This window comes from Mercurialis annua, linkage group LG8 (assembly GCF_937616625.2).
Source record: "Mercurialis annua linkage group LG8, ddMerAnnu1.2, whole genome shotgun sequence".
In the NCBI taxonomy this organism is placed as follows: domain Eukaryota; kingdom Viridiplantae; phylum Streptophyta; class Magnoliopsida; order Malpighiales; family Euphorbiaceae; genus Mercurialis; species Mercurialis annua.
In genome coordinates, this window is record NC_065577.1 from 13933128 (window position 1) to 13949775 (window position 16648).

The 16648-nt window shown below is 37.3% G+C and overlaps 1 protein-coding gene and 1 long non-coding RNA gene across 2 annotated transcripts; one reads left to right on the forward strand and one right to left on the reverse strand.

Annotated features, from left to right (window-relative positions):
- Window positions 1-280: 280 nt before the first annotated feature.
- LOC126661671 (uncharacterized) lies at window positions 281-3924 on the reverse strand. The gene is made up of 7 exons (XM_050355528.1): window positions 3880-3924; window positions 3422-3473; window positions 3158-3211; window positions 2470-2615; window positions 1428-2383; window positions 801-1298; window positions 281-713 (listed from the first exon to the last, which is right to left on the reverse strand). Exons 1-7 carry the CDS (start codon window positions 3922-3924, stop codon window positions 281-283), a joined length of 2184 nt encoding a protein of 727 aa, XP_050211485.1.
- An 8605-nt stretch (window positions 3925-12529) lies between these two features.
- Window positions 12530-15374, forward strand: LOC126661213 (uncharacterized). The gene is made up of 3 exons (XR_007635553.2): window positions 12530-12819; window positions 13751-13835; window positions 15094-15374. It is a non-coding gene; the product is annotated as an uncharacterized LOC126661213 (long non-coding RNA).
- The last annotated feature ends 1274 nt before the right edge of the window (window positions 15375-16648 follow it).

Below are 16648 nucleotides of genomic sequence, written 5' to 3' on the forward strand. Positions count from 1 at the left end.
TCATAAGTAGGGTGTCTCGAATCGAGACACTCATCTAGGGAACTCAGAAGCTGAAATTTTCTTGTTTCGTCTTGATCGAACACCTCCATACTCGCTTCAAGTTGATCCCTCACAAGTTCATCAACCAAATCAACCCTTATGCAATCCTCCTCCTCGATGGTACTCCTCGTGACCTTCTTCATATCAAACTCAACCGTTTCTTCGTCGATTCGCAAAGTCAATTTTCCACCATGCACATCAATCAAAGCTCTCCCGGTGTTCATAAAGGGCCGCCCTAAGATTATTGGCACTCCTTATCAACCGCATAGTCCAATATAACAAAATCAACCGGGAATATGAACTTATCCACTTTCACAAGCACATCCTCAACAATCCCATACGGCCTCTTCAATGAATGATCCGCTAGTTGGAGTACCATAGAGGTGCTCTTCACGGTTTGATCGCCACATAAAGTCCTGAAAAGAGTTAGAGGCATAAGATTAATGCTAGCACCAAGATAACATAAGCATTTTATTGAACTCATATTTCCTATAGTACAAGGTATAGAAAAACTCCCTGGATCCTTCAACTTAGCCGGTAGGTCATTCAAAATAATGGAGCTACACACTTCCCGAATGGGAATCGTTGCGCCACTATCCCAACTTCGTTTGTTGGTAATGATGTCCTTCAAGAACTTGGCATATTGTGGCATCTCTCGAAGCGCATCCGCCAAGCTAAGGTTGATTTGCAATTTCTTGAAGATCTCAAGGAACTTATGAAACTTTTCGTTCCCTTGAGCTTTCCTCAACCGGCTTGGGAACGGAACCGGTGGTACAAATGATGGAGGAGGCGGTGGTCTCACATATGGCTCTTCAACCTCAATAGTCACCTCCTCACAAGCACTAGGTGGGTCTTGACTTGAGCTTGCTATGTCAACAACCGCTTGAGGTTCATCCTCCTCAACAACATGCTTTTTACCATTGGATTTTTCCAAGTTTCTCCCACTTCTAAGCTCTACCGCTTTAAGGTGCTCTCTTGGGTTGTTCTCCGTAGTAGAGGGCAATCCCCCTTGAGGTCTACCTTGAAGTGAGATAGCCATTTGAGAAATTTGAGTTTCCAAACGATGAATGGTGGAAGCTTGGTTCTTCTCCCTTTGCTCTATTTTTTCCAATTTCACAAGTACCTTGGCAAGCACATTTCCCTCATCCGTGTTCCGTGGTTGTTGAAAACCGGGAGGGTGTTGCAGTCTACCACCATAATTGTTCTCATGGTTTGGATTTCCTTGGTAATGACCTTGTTGTTGTGGAGGTCTATTGTGACTTTGAAAGTTTGAACCCGCTTCATTAGATCCTTGAGCATTGCCTTGCCCCTCTTGATTTCTCCACCCGAAATTTGGATGATTCCTCCATCCGGGGTTATAAGTGTTGGAATAAGGATCATTGGCTTGCCTTTGACCCCCTATATAGTTCACTTGCTCACTCATATTTTGCCCCGTAACTAGGCATTCGCCCCCCGAGTGGTTGAAATCCCCACAAAACTCGCATCCTACTTGGACATAGGCCACCGGAGCATTTCTTGGTGCAACTTGTTTATTCAAAGCATCCACTTGCGCTTGGAGTGAAGCATTTTTTTCCTTGATAGCCTCCATCTCCCTAACTTGGTCAAGCGTCATTACCGACTTTTGACTAGCCGGTGCCCTTCTATCCATGGGCCCCCATGTGCTACTAACCATGGTCAACTTTTCTACCAACTCAAGAGCCTCTTCATACGTCTTTTGCATTAAAGACCCCCCCGAAGCCGCATCAATAGTAGGTCTAGTGGTGACATTTGTTGCATCATAGAAAATTTGAATCACATGCTCCTTGTTAAGCTTATGATGGGGGACGCTTCTTTGTAAATCCTTAAAACGCTCCCAAGCTTCATAGAACGACTCCCCGTCGAATTGCACGAACTCGAGAATGTCTTTGGTTAGCTTCGTTGTCTTTCCATGTGGAAAGTACTTGTTAAGAAAAGCTTGAGCTAACTCCCGCCAAGTATGAATTGATTCATTGGGTAGAGATTGGAGCCACAAACTAGCCTTATCCCTCAAAGAGAAGGGGAACATCCGGAGCTTGATTTGGTCTGCGGTTATCCCATGAAGCTTGAACGTGTTAAGAACCCCCAAGAACTTGGCTATATGTGCATTTGGATCCTCATGCGTCAACCCATAAAAAGCACAACGGTTCTCCAAGAGTTGGATAGTACTAGGCTTGATCTCAAAAGTCGCCGCTTGAACCGGCATAGCGAAACATCCGAACGTGGCGTTATCCACATCCGGCAAGAAAAATCGCCCAAGGTTTTCCTCGATTGGTTTTGCACTTGCGGGTGCACTCGAGGGTGAGCATCCCTTGGTCGCTCTTGTTGCCTTTGTTGATTCACATTCTCAAGTGGAAGAGGGGGCGGATATTGTTGTTCCCCTTCATCCACTAGAGGATTGAATCCTTCTTCTACCTCATAATTATGCCTGTCACCCTCCATAACTAAAGGAATCCGGGCTCTTCTTCTCATGACTCTTTCGTAATTACCGAGATCCTCTTGGAAAGGTTCTAGTGGGAGATTGGCACGTCGTGTATTATGCATACACAAAGGTTGAATTCCTACACAAACAAAGACAAGAGAACCGAGCGTAAATCACGAAAACACGCAAGATGAACAACAAAAAGTAAAAACAGAAAATAACACTAACTCGACCGAATTTCAAAATACTTTCAATCAATTAAACACAACCTAGTCCCCGGCAACAGCGCCAAAAACTTGTTGACAAAAAGCCAACTCGTAGTACTCGACAAGTCGAGGTCGAACCCACAAGGACTAGAGGTTTAAAGTGAACGAAATTGATTGTGAAATTCAATTCGGAAAGCAATAGAAAGATTGGTTTTGGTTTCAATTAAAAGGAACACACAAACAAACTATTAATTAAACACGCTACTTGATTAGAACAATTAACTAACAATCAACTAATTAACACAAGATTTAAATTAATAAGATTAAAAGCTTAGAGGTTTCTAGTCATGCCAAAGTAATAACTAGGTTGTTCGGGTCAAGGTAATTGGATTCTAGGTCAGGTCAAGCTATTCTACGGAACCAATTCCGCTCTCTCAAGCCGGAAGTGAACGAGTCGAATCTTGATTAACAATACCGAAATCTAATCCACTCTCGTGCTCATAGATTTCAATAGAACTAATCAAGTCAACTAATCAAGCAAATTTCACAACCGAGATAATCCTAAATCACGCTAGTGCATCTAGGATTAAACCTTGTACTCCCTTAGGTATAATCTAATTAGTTAGCTCTCGCCCTCCTAATTAAATCAAAAATCATAATTTAAGAGATCACTTTAATCTAAGCACTAGGTCCAAGGAGCACAACTACCAACTCAATCCAAAACCCTATCCCTAATCACCTATCAAAGCAACATGGAAATCATAACAACCCTTAAACAAAGGGTTAAGCCACTAACCATCATCATAACACAATTAATTAAACAATAACAAAGATTTAGCATAGAGTAAAGATTTAGTACCTTGGAATAATAAATGAACCTTAAAAGCATGAACTAGATAATGAAACTTCAATAATTAAACTAATACTTGTATTGAATAACTTTCCCAAATTAGCAAAATCTGGAAATAACTTTAAGAACACAAAGAACTATGATGATCTATTACTAAAAATAGTAAGAACAATAAGAACAATACTAATAATTTGAGAGAAAAGTTATTGCTACAATAATGAAGGTGACAATGATTCTCTATCAAAATCACTCTTAACCTAAAAAGGAGATAAAATGGTTTATATAGTGTTTACTAATGAGGAAATAGGAGACAACCCTTAAAAGTGTGCTTCGCCAAATGAGGAAACCATGTGTGAGTGTTGAGCAAAAACTGAGATTCCTTTCTTAGGCATGTCTCGAATCGAGACATAAGGCTTAGTGAAGTGTCTCGATTCGAGACGACTTCCTTCATTCCATTCTGCTTCGTTTCCTTCAGTGTCTCGAATCAAGACACTCTCTTAAGTGGGATGTCTCGATTCGAGACATCCTTTAAAGGGTGAGATCAAACTTCGCTTGCTTCCGACTTTCGCACTCGACTTCCCCTTTTGATGATTCTTCACTCTTTTGGCCTCAAAACGCTCCGTAATGCTCTTGATTCCCTAAAACATACATACCCGCTATAAGGTATACATTTTCATAGAAAAGGGAGGTGAAAACATACAAAAGCATACGAAATAGCACTCTAATTACAGGAGTATTTCACTCCTATCAGGACTCACAACTTGGGATTAAGTAGTGGCATGAGTAACTCGGTCAGACTATCTCGGGACTGTGCCACATGGTTGAAGGTAACTCGGTTGAACTATCTCGGGACCCAATCATAAGGATCAAGTCACAAGAGACTTGCCAATGATTTAATTCGATTTAGAATCATGATGATATAAACTAAGATTTAAGATTCGGTCGAAAACTAATGCAACAAAACGAGAAAGAAAAAATATCAACACCATAATAAGAAATCAAAGATGTCAAATATGTATAATTTATAAGTTTATGAAATAAACAAAGAGTTATGAAGGAAAGTAAAGAAGGTACGCAATATGATTTCAAAAGATTATTTTCTATATATAAAATGGTTTTTCGACGGTTTTAACCCTTTATGTGATATTGCATTTAATTTGGTGAACTCACTCAGTTTTATACTGATCTCGTTGCTCCTCCCATTTTTCAGGGATAACATAATATGATTTGGAAAGTCAATCTTCCGAAGTTCTAATTCTCGGAAGTGATTTGTACAAGAGAAAAACAAAGGTTTTCATTCTAGCGGTCCGCAATAGTCTAGATGTTTTTGTATATGTATTTGTATATCACATTCTAATTCTGATGTTTTTGTAAAATGGGGTCACATGTATTTTGATATATGAAATATGATTTGATTTGCGAAAAATTTACACAGGATTTTAGGCTTGCTACGGGTTTCGGAGCTACCACTCCCATTCCCTAGCGCCGGTTGCGACTCATAAATTTGGGTCGTAACAAAACTAGTTACTGTTTTCGAACTCTTAGACCACCGTAGAACTAGTTTATATATTACATTTGATATTACACTTTGGGATTGTCGATATATTCGATTATTTATTATTGGCATGATTACTCTGGATTACATTGTTGTTATATATAAGGCATGATGTTGAGTATTTTAGATATTTAAGTTATTTATATTAGAACGGTAATATAAATTGCTAGACTTAGGTTGGATAAATGTTTATTTGATTTCCGCGAGGCTTGCTACGGGTTTTGGTACGACCATACCTATACCCTAGCGCCGGTCACGATTCATGAAATTGGATCGTGACAAAGTTGGTATCAGAGCTTTAGTTTCGAACTAAGGCCAAATCTTTGCATGTTATGTGTTTATCGCTTTAAGGCATGTTAAGTGTTACTGGTGTGTCATAGGATCTACTGCGGAATTAGGATTCAAGTCTTGTCTGTTGAAACGTCATCATTTGTTTTTAAAACTTTCTCCCTTCACCTTTAGGAATGTTTGAGTCGGTCTTATGTGTTACTAATATTTTACTTTGTGAAGTTTATGCTTTACTTGGAATATTATCGTTATTACTTTGGTGAATTGTTAGGATTCAAGTGTGGCCATGTGAGCAATGTTGAGATTTATTTGTTTCATTCTTAGGAATGAATACTCGTAGGCGTGCTGCAGCTCAGGCTGAGGCTGAAACTGATGAAGCTATGTCAATGGAGGTTGATCAGCATGAACCGGAGGTTCAAGCTGGTAGAGGACGTGCAGGCGGAATTTAGGCTGGCAGAGGCCGAGCTGGCAGAGGACGGGGTGGCAGAGGTAGGGGACGTGGTGGTGCAGGCGTTCAGGCACCAGGTGTACCACAAGCTCCTATTGATCCATTTGATTTCACTACATTTCTGGCTGGGATCACTGCACTCCAAAATAATCAAGTGCAACTGCAGGCAGGACATATCGCCATGCGGAACCAGTATGCTATGCTGAGACAGATTGTACAGTAGCAGGTACCACAGGCTGGTGGTGTTGCAGTTGGTGGTGGCGGAACCACTGACAAAGATTTGGTGTTGGCTTATGCAAGGCTAAACTCGACTGAGTTTTCGGGCAACGGCGATGCCCTAGACTTTTTGGAGGAAGTTGAGCGGAATGCTCAGAGATTGCAGACTACTGAGAGGCAGACTATTATGTTAGTGGAAATGTCCTTGAAGGGTCCTCCAAGTGATTGGTTTCGCAGTGCCATTCGTGCTGAAATGGCTACTATTACTTGGGCGGATTTTGTGACTCGATTCAAGCATTTTTACTTACATTTTTCAGTGACAGAGGGTCACAGAGACAAATTGTTGTTTTTGAAGAGAGGAGACAGGTCGGTAAACGAGTACACTACTGAGTTTGTGAGGGTGAGTTGTTTTGCCTCAGATCTGCAGACTGAGCAGTAGAGGGTGAACGACAGGTATGTGAAGGGTTTAGGCGCTGATTTTATCAGTCTTCTGACTGAGACGCACAAGGAATTTCCTATTGTAGTGGACAGTGCCCGTCGAATGGAGACAAATTTACTGCACTTTGGGAAAATGACTGAGACAAAGAAGGCGAGCGGTGTTGTTAAGAGTAGTGGGCAGCAGAGTGGTAGCAGCAGCTATCAGTTCAAGCCTTCCCAGTACAAGAGTCAGAAAGGGGGTGTTCGAAAAGGGTATCAGCCGTATTCTCACAGTTCTGGTTACAGTGGGAGTAGCCGTGTATCTTGTCGCGGTTACAGTGGTACTTCTAGTGTTCCGTTTTGTCAGAACTGAAGGCGCAGACATTCGGGACAGTGCCAAGTGGCACCAGGTAGTTGCTATGCTTGTGGCCAACAGGGTCATTTTGCTAGGGAGTGACCGGCGTCTGGGCAGTAGATGTCATCGGCTAGTGTTGCTCAGCCGTTCATTCAGCAGCAGAGACATGTTTTCACTCCTTCGACAGGGTATTCTCAACCTGCCGCTTCGTTTGGTGGCCAGCGGGGCCGTGGTTCAGGAGGGCGTGGTTTTGGTGGCTGTGGAAATGGTGGTAGAGGCTCCAGTAGTTACAGTTCTGCTCAGGCACTGCAGCAGGGACAGGGTCAGGCTAGAGTATTTTCTCTGACTCCTCAGGATGCTCGTGCATCAAACGCCATGGTGCAAGGTACTAATCCCATTTCATTTGTAGATGCCTTAGTTTTATTTGATGCGGGTGCAACCCACTCTTTTGTTTCTTCGAGTTATGCTGCTAAGTTGGGTGTGATACCATCTAGGTTGTTAGAGCCTTTATCTGTATCTATGCCTTTGTCTAACTGTGTTATGGTGGACGTGGTCTATCCGTCTTATTCTGTGGTTATACACGGTAGGGATCTTAGTGCTGATTTATGCTTGACGTGTTGTCTTTTGGTGTTATCTTGGGGATGGATTGGCTTTCACGCCATTTTGCTTCTATCGACTGTCGAGGGAAGTCGATTGTGTTTGGGATTCTTGGCGATATGCCTTTTTCCTTCCAAAGGGAGAAGACAGAAGCATCTAAGAATCTAATTTCGGCGATCAAGGCCAAGCATATGATGGGCAAGGGTTGCCAGGCTTTCTAAGCGGTGGTTCGTGATTTAGAGGGTGACAGTGGCGATGTGCATAGTGTTCCAATAGTGAATGAGTTCGCTGATGTGTTTCCAGAGGAGTTGCCTGGATTACCACCTGATCGTGACATTGAGTTTTGTATTGATGTTGCTCCTGGAACAGCTCATATTTCGATACCGCCGTATCGGATGGCTCCTGCAGAACTGAAAAAGTTGAAGGAACAGTTACAGGAATTGCTGGATAATGGTTTTATCAGACCGAGTACTTCTCCGTGGGGTGCTCCTGTGTTGTTTGTCAAGAAGAAGGATGGGTCATTTCGGCTGTGTATTGACTACAGACAGCTGGACAAGGTTACTACCAAGAACCGGTATTCTCTTCCTCGCATTGATGATTTTTTCGACCAGTTGGAGGGTGCTAAGTGGTTTTCGAAGATTGACTTGAGATCCGGGTATCATCAACTTCAGATTCGAGACGTCGATGTGCCTAAGACTGCTTTCAGAACGCGATATGGGCATTTCGAGTTTTTGGTCATGTCATTTGGGTTAACTAACGCACCAGCAGCGTTTATGGATATGATGAACAGGGTATTCAAGCCATTTCTGGATCAGTTCGTTATTGTGTTTATTGATGACATACTGATTTACTCTCGGAGTGAGGAGGAGCATGCTTTCCACTTGAGGACGATACTGCAGACTTTGCGTGAGCATCCGCTGTATGCTATGTTCTCGAAGTGCGAATTCTAGTTGGATCAAGTTACTTTCTTAGGACACGTGGTGTCAAAGGATGGGATCAAGGTTGATCCGACGAAGATTGATGCAGTTATAAATTGGCAGAGGCCGAGGTCAGTTACCGAGATCAGAAGTTTTCTAGGGTTAGCTGGCTACTATCGTCGGTTCGTGCAGGATTTCTCCAGAATATCTGCACCGATGACTAAACTGACACAGAAGGGTATTAAGTTTGCGTGGACAGACAAGTGCGACGCGAACTTTGAGAAGCTCAAAGAGATTTTGACTATAGCTCTTGTGTTGGCCTTGCCATCTAGCATTGAGGGGTTCACTGTTTATTGGTTTGGGTTTTGTTATGATGCAACATGGTAAGGCGATTGCCTATGCTTCTCGCCAGCTGAAGAAGCATGAGGTGAATTATCCTTCCAATGATCTGGAGTTAGCAGTTGTGGTTTTTGCTCTTAAGATTTGGAGGCACTATTTGTACGGTGCGACTTGCGAGATCTTTACTGATCATAAGAGTCTGAAGTACATCTTTGATCAGCGCGATTTGAATCTGAGGCAGCGAAGATGGTTGGAGTTATTGAAAGACTACGATTGTACTATTAAGTACCATCCGGGAAAGGCTAATGTGGTAGCCGATGCGTTGAGTCGCAAGTCTTCGGGCAGTTTGGCCAATATTTCTGAGCTTGAGCGGAGACCCATGGTTCGTGAGTGGCATAGTTTGTTAGCTTCGGGATACGGATTCCAGGTTTCACAGAGAGGTTGTTTGTTGGCACAGTTGCAAGTGCAACCGGTTTTGATTGATAGGATCAAAGCTTCATAAGCTGAGGATCCACAATTGAAACGAATTATGGATGAGATCCATCTGGATGGAAATTCTATGTTTGTTCTGGCGGATGGAGTTCTCAGGTACGGTTCTCGACTGTGTGATCCGGATTGGGATGGTTTGAAAGACCAGATTCTGGAGGAAGCGCACAAGTCAGCTTACAGTGCTCATCCGGGTTCTACCAAGATGTATCACGATCTCAAAGGTACGTACTGGTGGAGCGGAATGAAAAAGGATATTGCAGAGTTTGTGTCTAAGTGTTTGACTTGCCAGCAGGTAAAGTTGGAACATTAGAGACCGTTTGGATATCTGCAACCGCTACCTATTCCAGAGTGGAAATGGGAGCGAATCGCTATGGATTTTGTGGTTGGTTTTCCACGTACCCGATAGGGGTATGATTCAATTTGGGTGATAGTTGACCGTTTGACCAAGTCAGCTCACTTCTTACCGATCGAGGTTACTTATCAGGCTTCGAAGTTGGCACAGTTGTACATCGATCGGATTGTGAGTCTCCATGGTGTACCAGTGTCGATAGTTTCGGACACAGTTTCAATTTTCACCTCTCGGTTTTGGAAGGCGTTGCAGGAATCGTTGGGTTCGAGATTGGATTTCAGTACTGCTTTTCAATCTCAGACTGACGGTCAGAAATTATTTAGAATTATGTTCGCCCTTCTCGTCAATTATGTTCTCAATGTCCAAAAGGTGCACTACTTATGCTACACATCGAACAATGAAAAGTGGAATAATCACTTTGTAATATTTAAAAATAACACATAATAAAAACATTTTAATTTCTATTATTTGTTATGGAATACATAGGATAATATCAATTACTTTGTATTATAGCACTATGAAATTCAATGTTTTTTATCAAAATTTTTATACAAAAATCGAAAAAATGATGCTCACATTTTACAAGCAGGAATATTAGAAGACAAATACGTAATTTAATTATTTTTTAAATATAAAATATATGTCTATGTGTATATAATGGACGTATATTTAAAAATATACAATTCATTGCACAATTAAATTGTGAATAAGTAAAATAAATAAGGTATTAGTCATGTTATTAAAGCAACAACTAGTATAGTCGACTTATGTTTTATTAAATTAAAAAAAGAAGTACGAATTTTTTTAAATTTTTGCTATCCATAAATCTCAAAATTTATAGTTTAAATAATCTTTATACGGTATACCAGTAGTAAAATCTCTGCGTTGTAATGGCATAAGTAATATAATTACATACTAAATTTTGTGGAATTAGGTTAAATATCTAATTTTCTATTTTATATACCAAGAGAATTATATAATTTCTTTGAATTCGAACATATCTATTTGCCGATATTATATTTTTAAATTTCTTTAACTTTTTGAATTATTTCGTGCGGTGTTGAGAAATTAAAAGCATTTAAGTCATTTTTTATTTCATTTAAATTCTTTTACTCTAAACCATATGTAAATTTTACATTATCTGAATTTAAAATATTTATTAATACATAATCTATATGCATTAAATTTGCATGTTAAAATATTTAATTCTTTGAGAAGGACGAACAGAATTCTAAATAATTTCTGAGTAAATAATAAAGATGTTAATTTTAATCAATTTTAGGAAACAATAGTGGTAGATTCCTTATCCGAAATTTGATATTAAGATATTGTTTTAGATTTTTGTACTTACCTCAAGCCTTACACTTACATAATACAAAAGAATTATTGTTTTGTACAAACACTAGAATTAATTCTAAGACATTTTCTAATTTTATATAAGTGTTATCTATTAAAGATTAGAAAATTTAATTTTTAGTATAATGTTATAGTCCTACATTCACGTGTTCTAATATGTATATGATAGAAACATATTTTAGTAGACTTACATTCACAATTTGCACATTTATAATTCTTTTAATTTTTTTTATTAAACAGTTGTAGTGGACTTGTATATTTATAATATTTGGACTATTATTGCTCTGTACAACCCAAAACGAGTTCTAAATCTTAAGATTAACTCACTAAATGATGTCATTAAACCCTCATTAAAGGTTATCAATCCATGTAATATATATTGAGTACACATCCAATTGCGTCTTATTCATAATTGTATACCCTATTTATTTTATAAACATATATATTCATTTAAACCTATTATTAAAGAATTGAGTTGATAAGTATATAAGGCTCATTGCTGCTACAGTTTTAAATGGAAAACTTTAATATAAATGTTAAATAAGTAAGTTTTGTAGCTATTTAAAATATAAGTAACGTAATGAATTAGCACAAATATTTTAATTTTATCCTATAGAAGTGTTTGTTTTTAGAAACACATTACGAAATTGTAATTACTAACGAAACTGCACATATTTAATTATATATTTTATAGGAGTTACAAATACATGTATGTAATAACCCAAATTATTAAGGTATTATGTAATGTGTCACGAGGTCTAATCGTACAGACTAAGAACGAGAATATCAGATTAAGACTTAATAAGAAGGACTTAGACCGAAGCGGGTCTATTGGAATTATCGTAAAATAAGAATTTACCTGGAAAATTATTATGCGATAAATTGAGTTTAATCGGGACTAAAACGGAATAAAATAAAATGAGTTGGAAAGTTAGAACTAATAATATTCACGTCAAGGTCCGTGAAATATTATTAGTAAATGATCGTCAAAGTTTTGTAAGTATACGAAATCGTTTTAGAAGAAAGTTGGACGATTAGTTAAGAATAAGGGTTAAAGTGCAAATTAGCCACTTTAAGGACTAATGTGGACTTTTAACCACAAACTTCCGGCGAAAGTTGTGTTTTACTCTATCTTCTCAAGATAAGAAAATAATATCGATAAAGTCGTTACCGATAGTCATTAAAATGAAAATTGGATGAAAAAGTGAGAAAAAGTGCAAGTTAGCTCAAAATGGAAATTTGAGCGTTTTTGGCCAAAATTGCCAAAATAAATTATTGAGAAGTGATATTATAAGATATGAGACTAATGTTATTTATTTGAGAAATAAATAATACGGAATTTATCGAGAATCGAATGATTAAAGGATTAATGAACTAAATCGGACGAAAGGAAAGTTAGAAAGTAAAGGTTAAGGAGGTGGAAACTTCAAGGACCTAAGTGGACTTTTACCTCACTTATTATCATCATTTATGAATGAATATTCATTCATTTCAAGCCAAAATTTGCAGCAAGAAAGGATGAAACCCGTAGCCCTTCTTCTCAAATTTTCTCCAAAATTCAAATGATCATAACTTCTTCGTTTCTTAACGGAATTGGACGATTCTTGCGGCCACGGAACGAGAAGAAGGAGAGCTACTGATCTAGCCCTATTGTTCAAGGTAATAATCACATCTTAAGGTTAGGGTTAGGGCTGTAACTTTCGGGTTTTTAAATGGTGATGATGATTCCAATGGTGGAAATGATGTGTATGATGAGTAAATTGATGATTTAAGTTAAGTCTAATGGTTGTATTGATGTAGGATGAAAGTTTTGAATTATGTGTGATGTATATGTTAAGGGTTTTGAGGATTGATTTGGGGATTTTTATGTGTTGATGGTCATCGGTGTTCTTGAGTTGAATTGAATCAAAGTTGATAGTAAATTTGAGCTTGAAGTGTTTGGCCATGATCAACAATCCAAGGTGAAGTTGAATTCTGAAATTATCTATGTTTTTTATTGATATGTTGGATGAGTTTGATGGTTTAGAATTTACTTTTGCTATGATAATGATGATGGTTAATAAATTGGTGTTTTGACCATTGAAATTGTGTTGTGATTGAATGCAATTTGACTTGAAAATGGACAAGGGTTTCGGCCCCTAAACTTGATGGATGAAGTGATGATCAAATGTTGGATTCATGCTTTAATGTGAGTTAATTAGAGCTGAAACAAGTTGAGTTTAATTGATAAAGGTGATGGTGAAGTTTGATGATAAAAATGATGATAGTATTGGACATTAATGAATGATTTAGGTTGTGTTAGTTTGATGAAACTTAGATATGAATTATGATTGATAATTGAAGTATTTAGAGGCTGGATTGAATTGGTGTTAGAGGTCTGAAATTGTTAGGTTTAGTTTCAACACGAAATAGTTACGAAACGAGTCGGCGAAAATTAGTTTGACGATTGGCAGAATTTTGTACCGCAGAATAGAGGTATTGTGAGAGCAATATCTCAAGTTTTATAACTCGGAATCAAGTTCCGTTTGTTGATACGGAAACTTTGGGATGTTAACTATAATTGTCTAAGTTTAAGTTTCTGTTGAATCGGACTCTAGGTTGGTCATTTGAGGCAGAACATTTTTATTGTGCAGTCTGAACTGCATTTTCTGGACAGCACAAAGTATTAACTTCGAAGCTTGTTTTCGACACCTTCGGGTGCGTTTCATAGTCCGAGACCTAAACGAAAGCTATACGCGACGTTCTAAACTTTAAGAATGTTGATTTCTTTCAGGGGTCAACCTATTTTAGATAAGCGTTTTTAATGACCGAAGTAGGTTGATCGAACTAGTTTTAGATGCGTAATCGTAATTAGATTTGTTATTAATTCGTAGCGTTATCGAATTTGCGTAGACTCGAAAAAGCGACTATCGATAAGGCTCGAGGGGAACGGATCGAGATGTCTTCGTGTTTATTTGAAGAATTTGGATAGCAAGTGGTGAGTACACTTTAAATTACTCGTCAATATTCATAAAGCCGCGTATTTTCATACGAAAGGCTATATGAATATTTATATATTTGAAATGTATGATTTAAAATATATTATGTATGTATGTTTTGAAAACGATTGCTTAAGAATTATGTCGTTTTAAATAATAACATGGTTATATGAAAAGATCACAAATGTTAAAGTACCGGGGAATGGTAAAACAACATAATACAAAGTCAAATATCAAATAATATACGAGAAAAGTATTGTACATTCCTATATGTACTATTATTCATATACTTATAAAGAAACATAGTACGTTCCTATACGTACTTTTAATTATAATGAATACTCATACGTGCGTGTGTTATAGATGTATGCTTGTAGATTGTAATGTGCATGTCATGGTCCATAAAGGATCAATATAACAGGAGATAAAATATAGAATCAATTAATAAACGTAAGACGAGAAGTATACTACGGTACACCCGATAATAAGAACTGAGATACGAGGTTGAACTCGGTAGAACTATCCCGGGACCTGTATCTCATCCATTCTCGATGATAGTCCTCGGAACTCATACAAAATAAAAAGTAAGTACGATACATCGAGAATCAATATGAAACAAGATCGAGACACAATGTGAACAAACACTCCTATTAAATGTCAATAGGAATTACATGAATCGACAGTTAAGTTCAAAAGACTTGCAGGGTGCAGAGTCCAAATGTAGACACGAAGGTAACTCGGTTGAACTATCTCGGGACCTATGTCTGGTGAGTAACTCTGTTGAAATATCTTGGGACTCACAACTTGGGATTAAGTAGTGACATGAGTAACTCGGTCGAACTATCTCGGGACTGTGCCACATGGTTGAAGGTAACTCGGTTGAACTATCTCGGGACCCAACCATAAGGATCAAGTCACAAGAGACTTGCCAATGATTTAATTCGATTCAGAATCATGATGATATAACCTAAGATTTAAGATTCGATCGAAAACTATTGCAACAAAACGAGAAAGAAAAATATCAATACCATAATAAGAAATCAAAGATGTCAAATACGTATAAACTATAAGTTTATGAAATAAACAAAGAGTTATGAAGGAAAGTAAACAAGGTATACAATATGATTTCAAAAGAGTATTTTCTATATATATATATAATGGGTTTTCAACGGTTTTAACCCTTTATGTGATATTGCGTGTAATTTGGTGAACTCACTTAGTTTTATACTGACCCCATTGCTCCTCCCATTTTTTCAGGGATAGTATGATATGATTTGAAGAGTTAAGCTTCCAAAGTTTTAATTCTCGGAAGTCATTTGCACAAGAAGTAAAAGAAGGTTTTCATTCTAGCGGTCCGCAGTAGTCTAGATGTTTTTATCTATGTATTTGTATAACGCATTTTCACTCTGATGTTTTTGTAAAATGGGGTCACATGTATTTTGATATATGAAATATGATTTGATTTGCGAAAAAAATTTACACAGGTTTTTAGGCTTGCTACGGGTTTCGGAGCTACCACTCCCATTCCCTAGTGCCGGTCGCGACTCATAAATTTGGGTCGTGACAATGTATATATAAATAGTTTGATGTGCAACACTAGAATTACTCCATAAAAGATATCTTCATTCCATACTTGAGTAAATATTATTTTATCAAAAACAAATGGCGGGAGTTAACAACCTTCTTATAGCAGTTGCTATTTAGCATGTCACTGTTTACTTGTGCGCTAGATTTAGGAGCACCAATATCTGCGCAAGAGCCACGCCCATGATTATTCAACTTCTAAGATGTATGCGCCAGTCATGCAACAAAAAAGTGTGGAAATGAGATATTTAAATCGGTGTTCTTGAATGGAACACTTTCTCATGAATGTTGTGTTGAACTCGTTTCTACACTAGGGAAATTTTGTCATGATGAAATGCTGAGTTATATCGCTCATGGACCGAACTTTGAAGCACGTCTGCAATACTATTTGGCTAAATCACAAGAAGTATACATTGGTTGTTTTCCAATTCCAAAGGCAATTGCAAACTGATAAAAATCTAGCACCTGTAATCTCGTCAAATATGTTCTCAATGTCCAAACGATGCACTACTTATGCTACGCATCGAATAATGAAAAGTGGAATAATCACTTTGTAATATTTAAAAATAACACATAATAAAAACATCTTAATTTCTATTATTTGTTATGGAATACATAGGATAATATCAATTACTTTGTATTATAGCACTATGAAATTCCATTTTTTTAATCGAACTATTTATACAAAAATCAAAAAAATGATGCTCACATTTTACAAGCAGGAATATTAGAAGACAAATTGTTTTTTAAATATAAAATATATATCAATGTGTATATAATGAACGTATATTTAAAAATATAAAATTCATTGCACAATTAAATTGTGAATAAGTAAAATAAATAAGGTATTAGTCATGTTATTAAAGCAACAACTAGCATAGTTGACTTATGTTTTATTAAATTAAAAAAAGAAGTACGAATTTTTTTTAATTTTTGCTATCCATAAATCTCAAAATTTATAATTTAAATAATGTTTATACGGTATACCAGTAATAAAATCTCTGTGTTGTAATCGCATAAGTAATTATTTATAATTACATACTAAATTTGTGGAATTAGGTTAAATATCTAATTTTCTATTTTATATACTAAGAGAATTATATAATTTCTTTAAATTCGAACATATCTATTTGCCGATATTATAATTTTAAATTTCTTTAACTTTTTGAATTATTTCGTACGGCGTTGAGAAATTAAAAGCATTTAAGTCATTTTTTATTTCATTTAA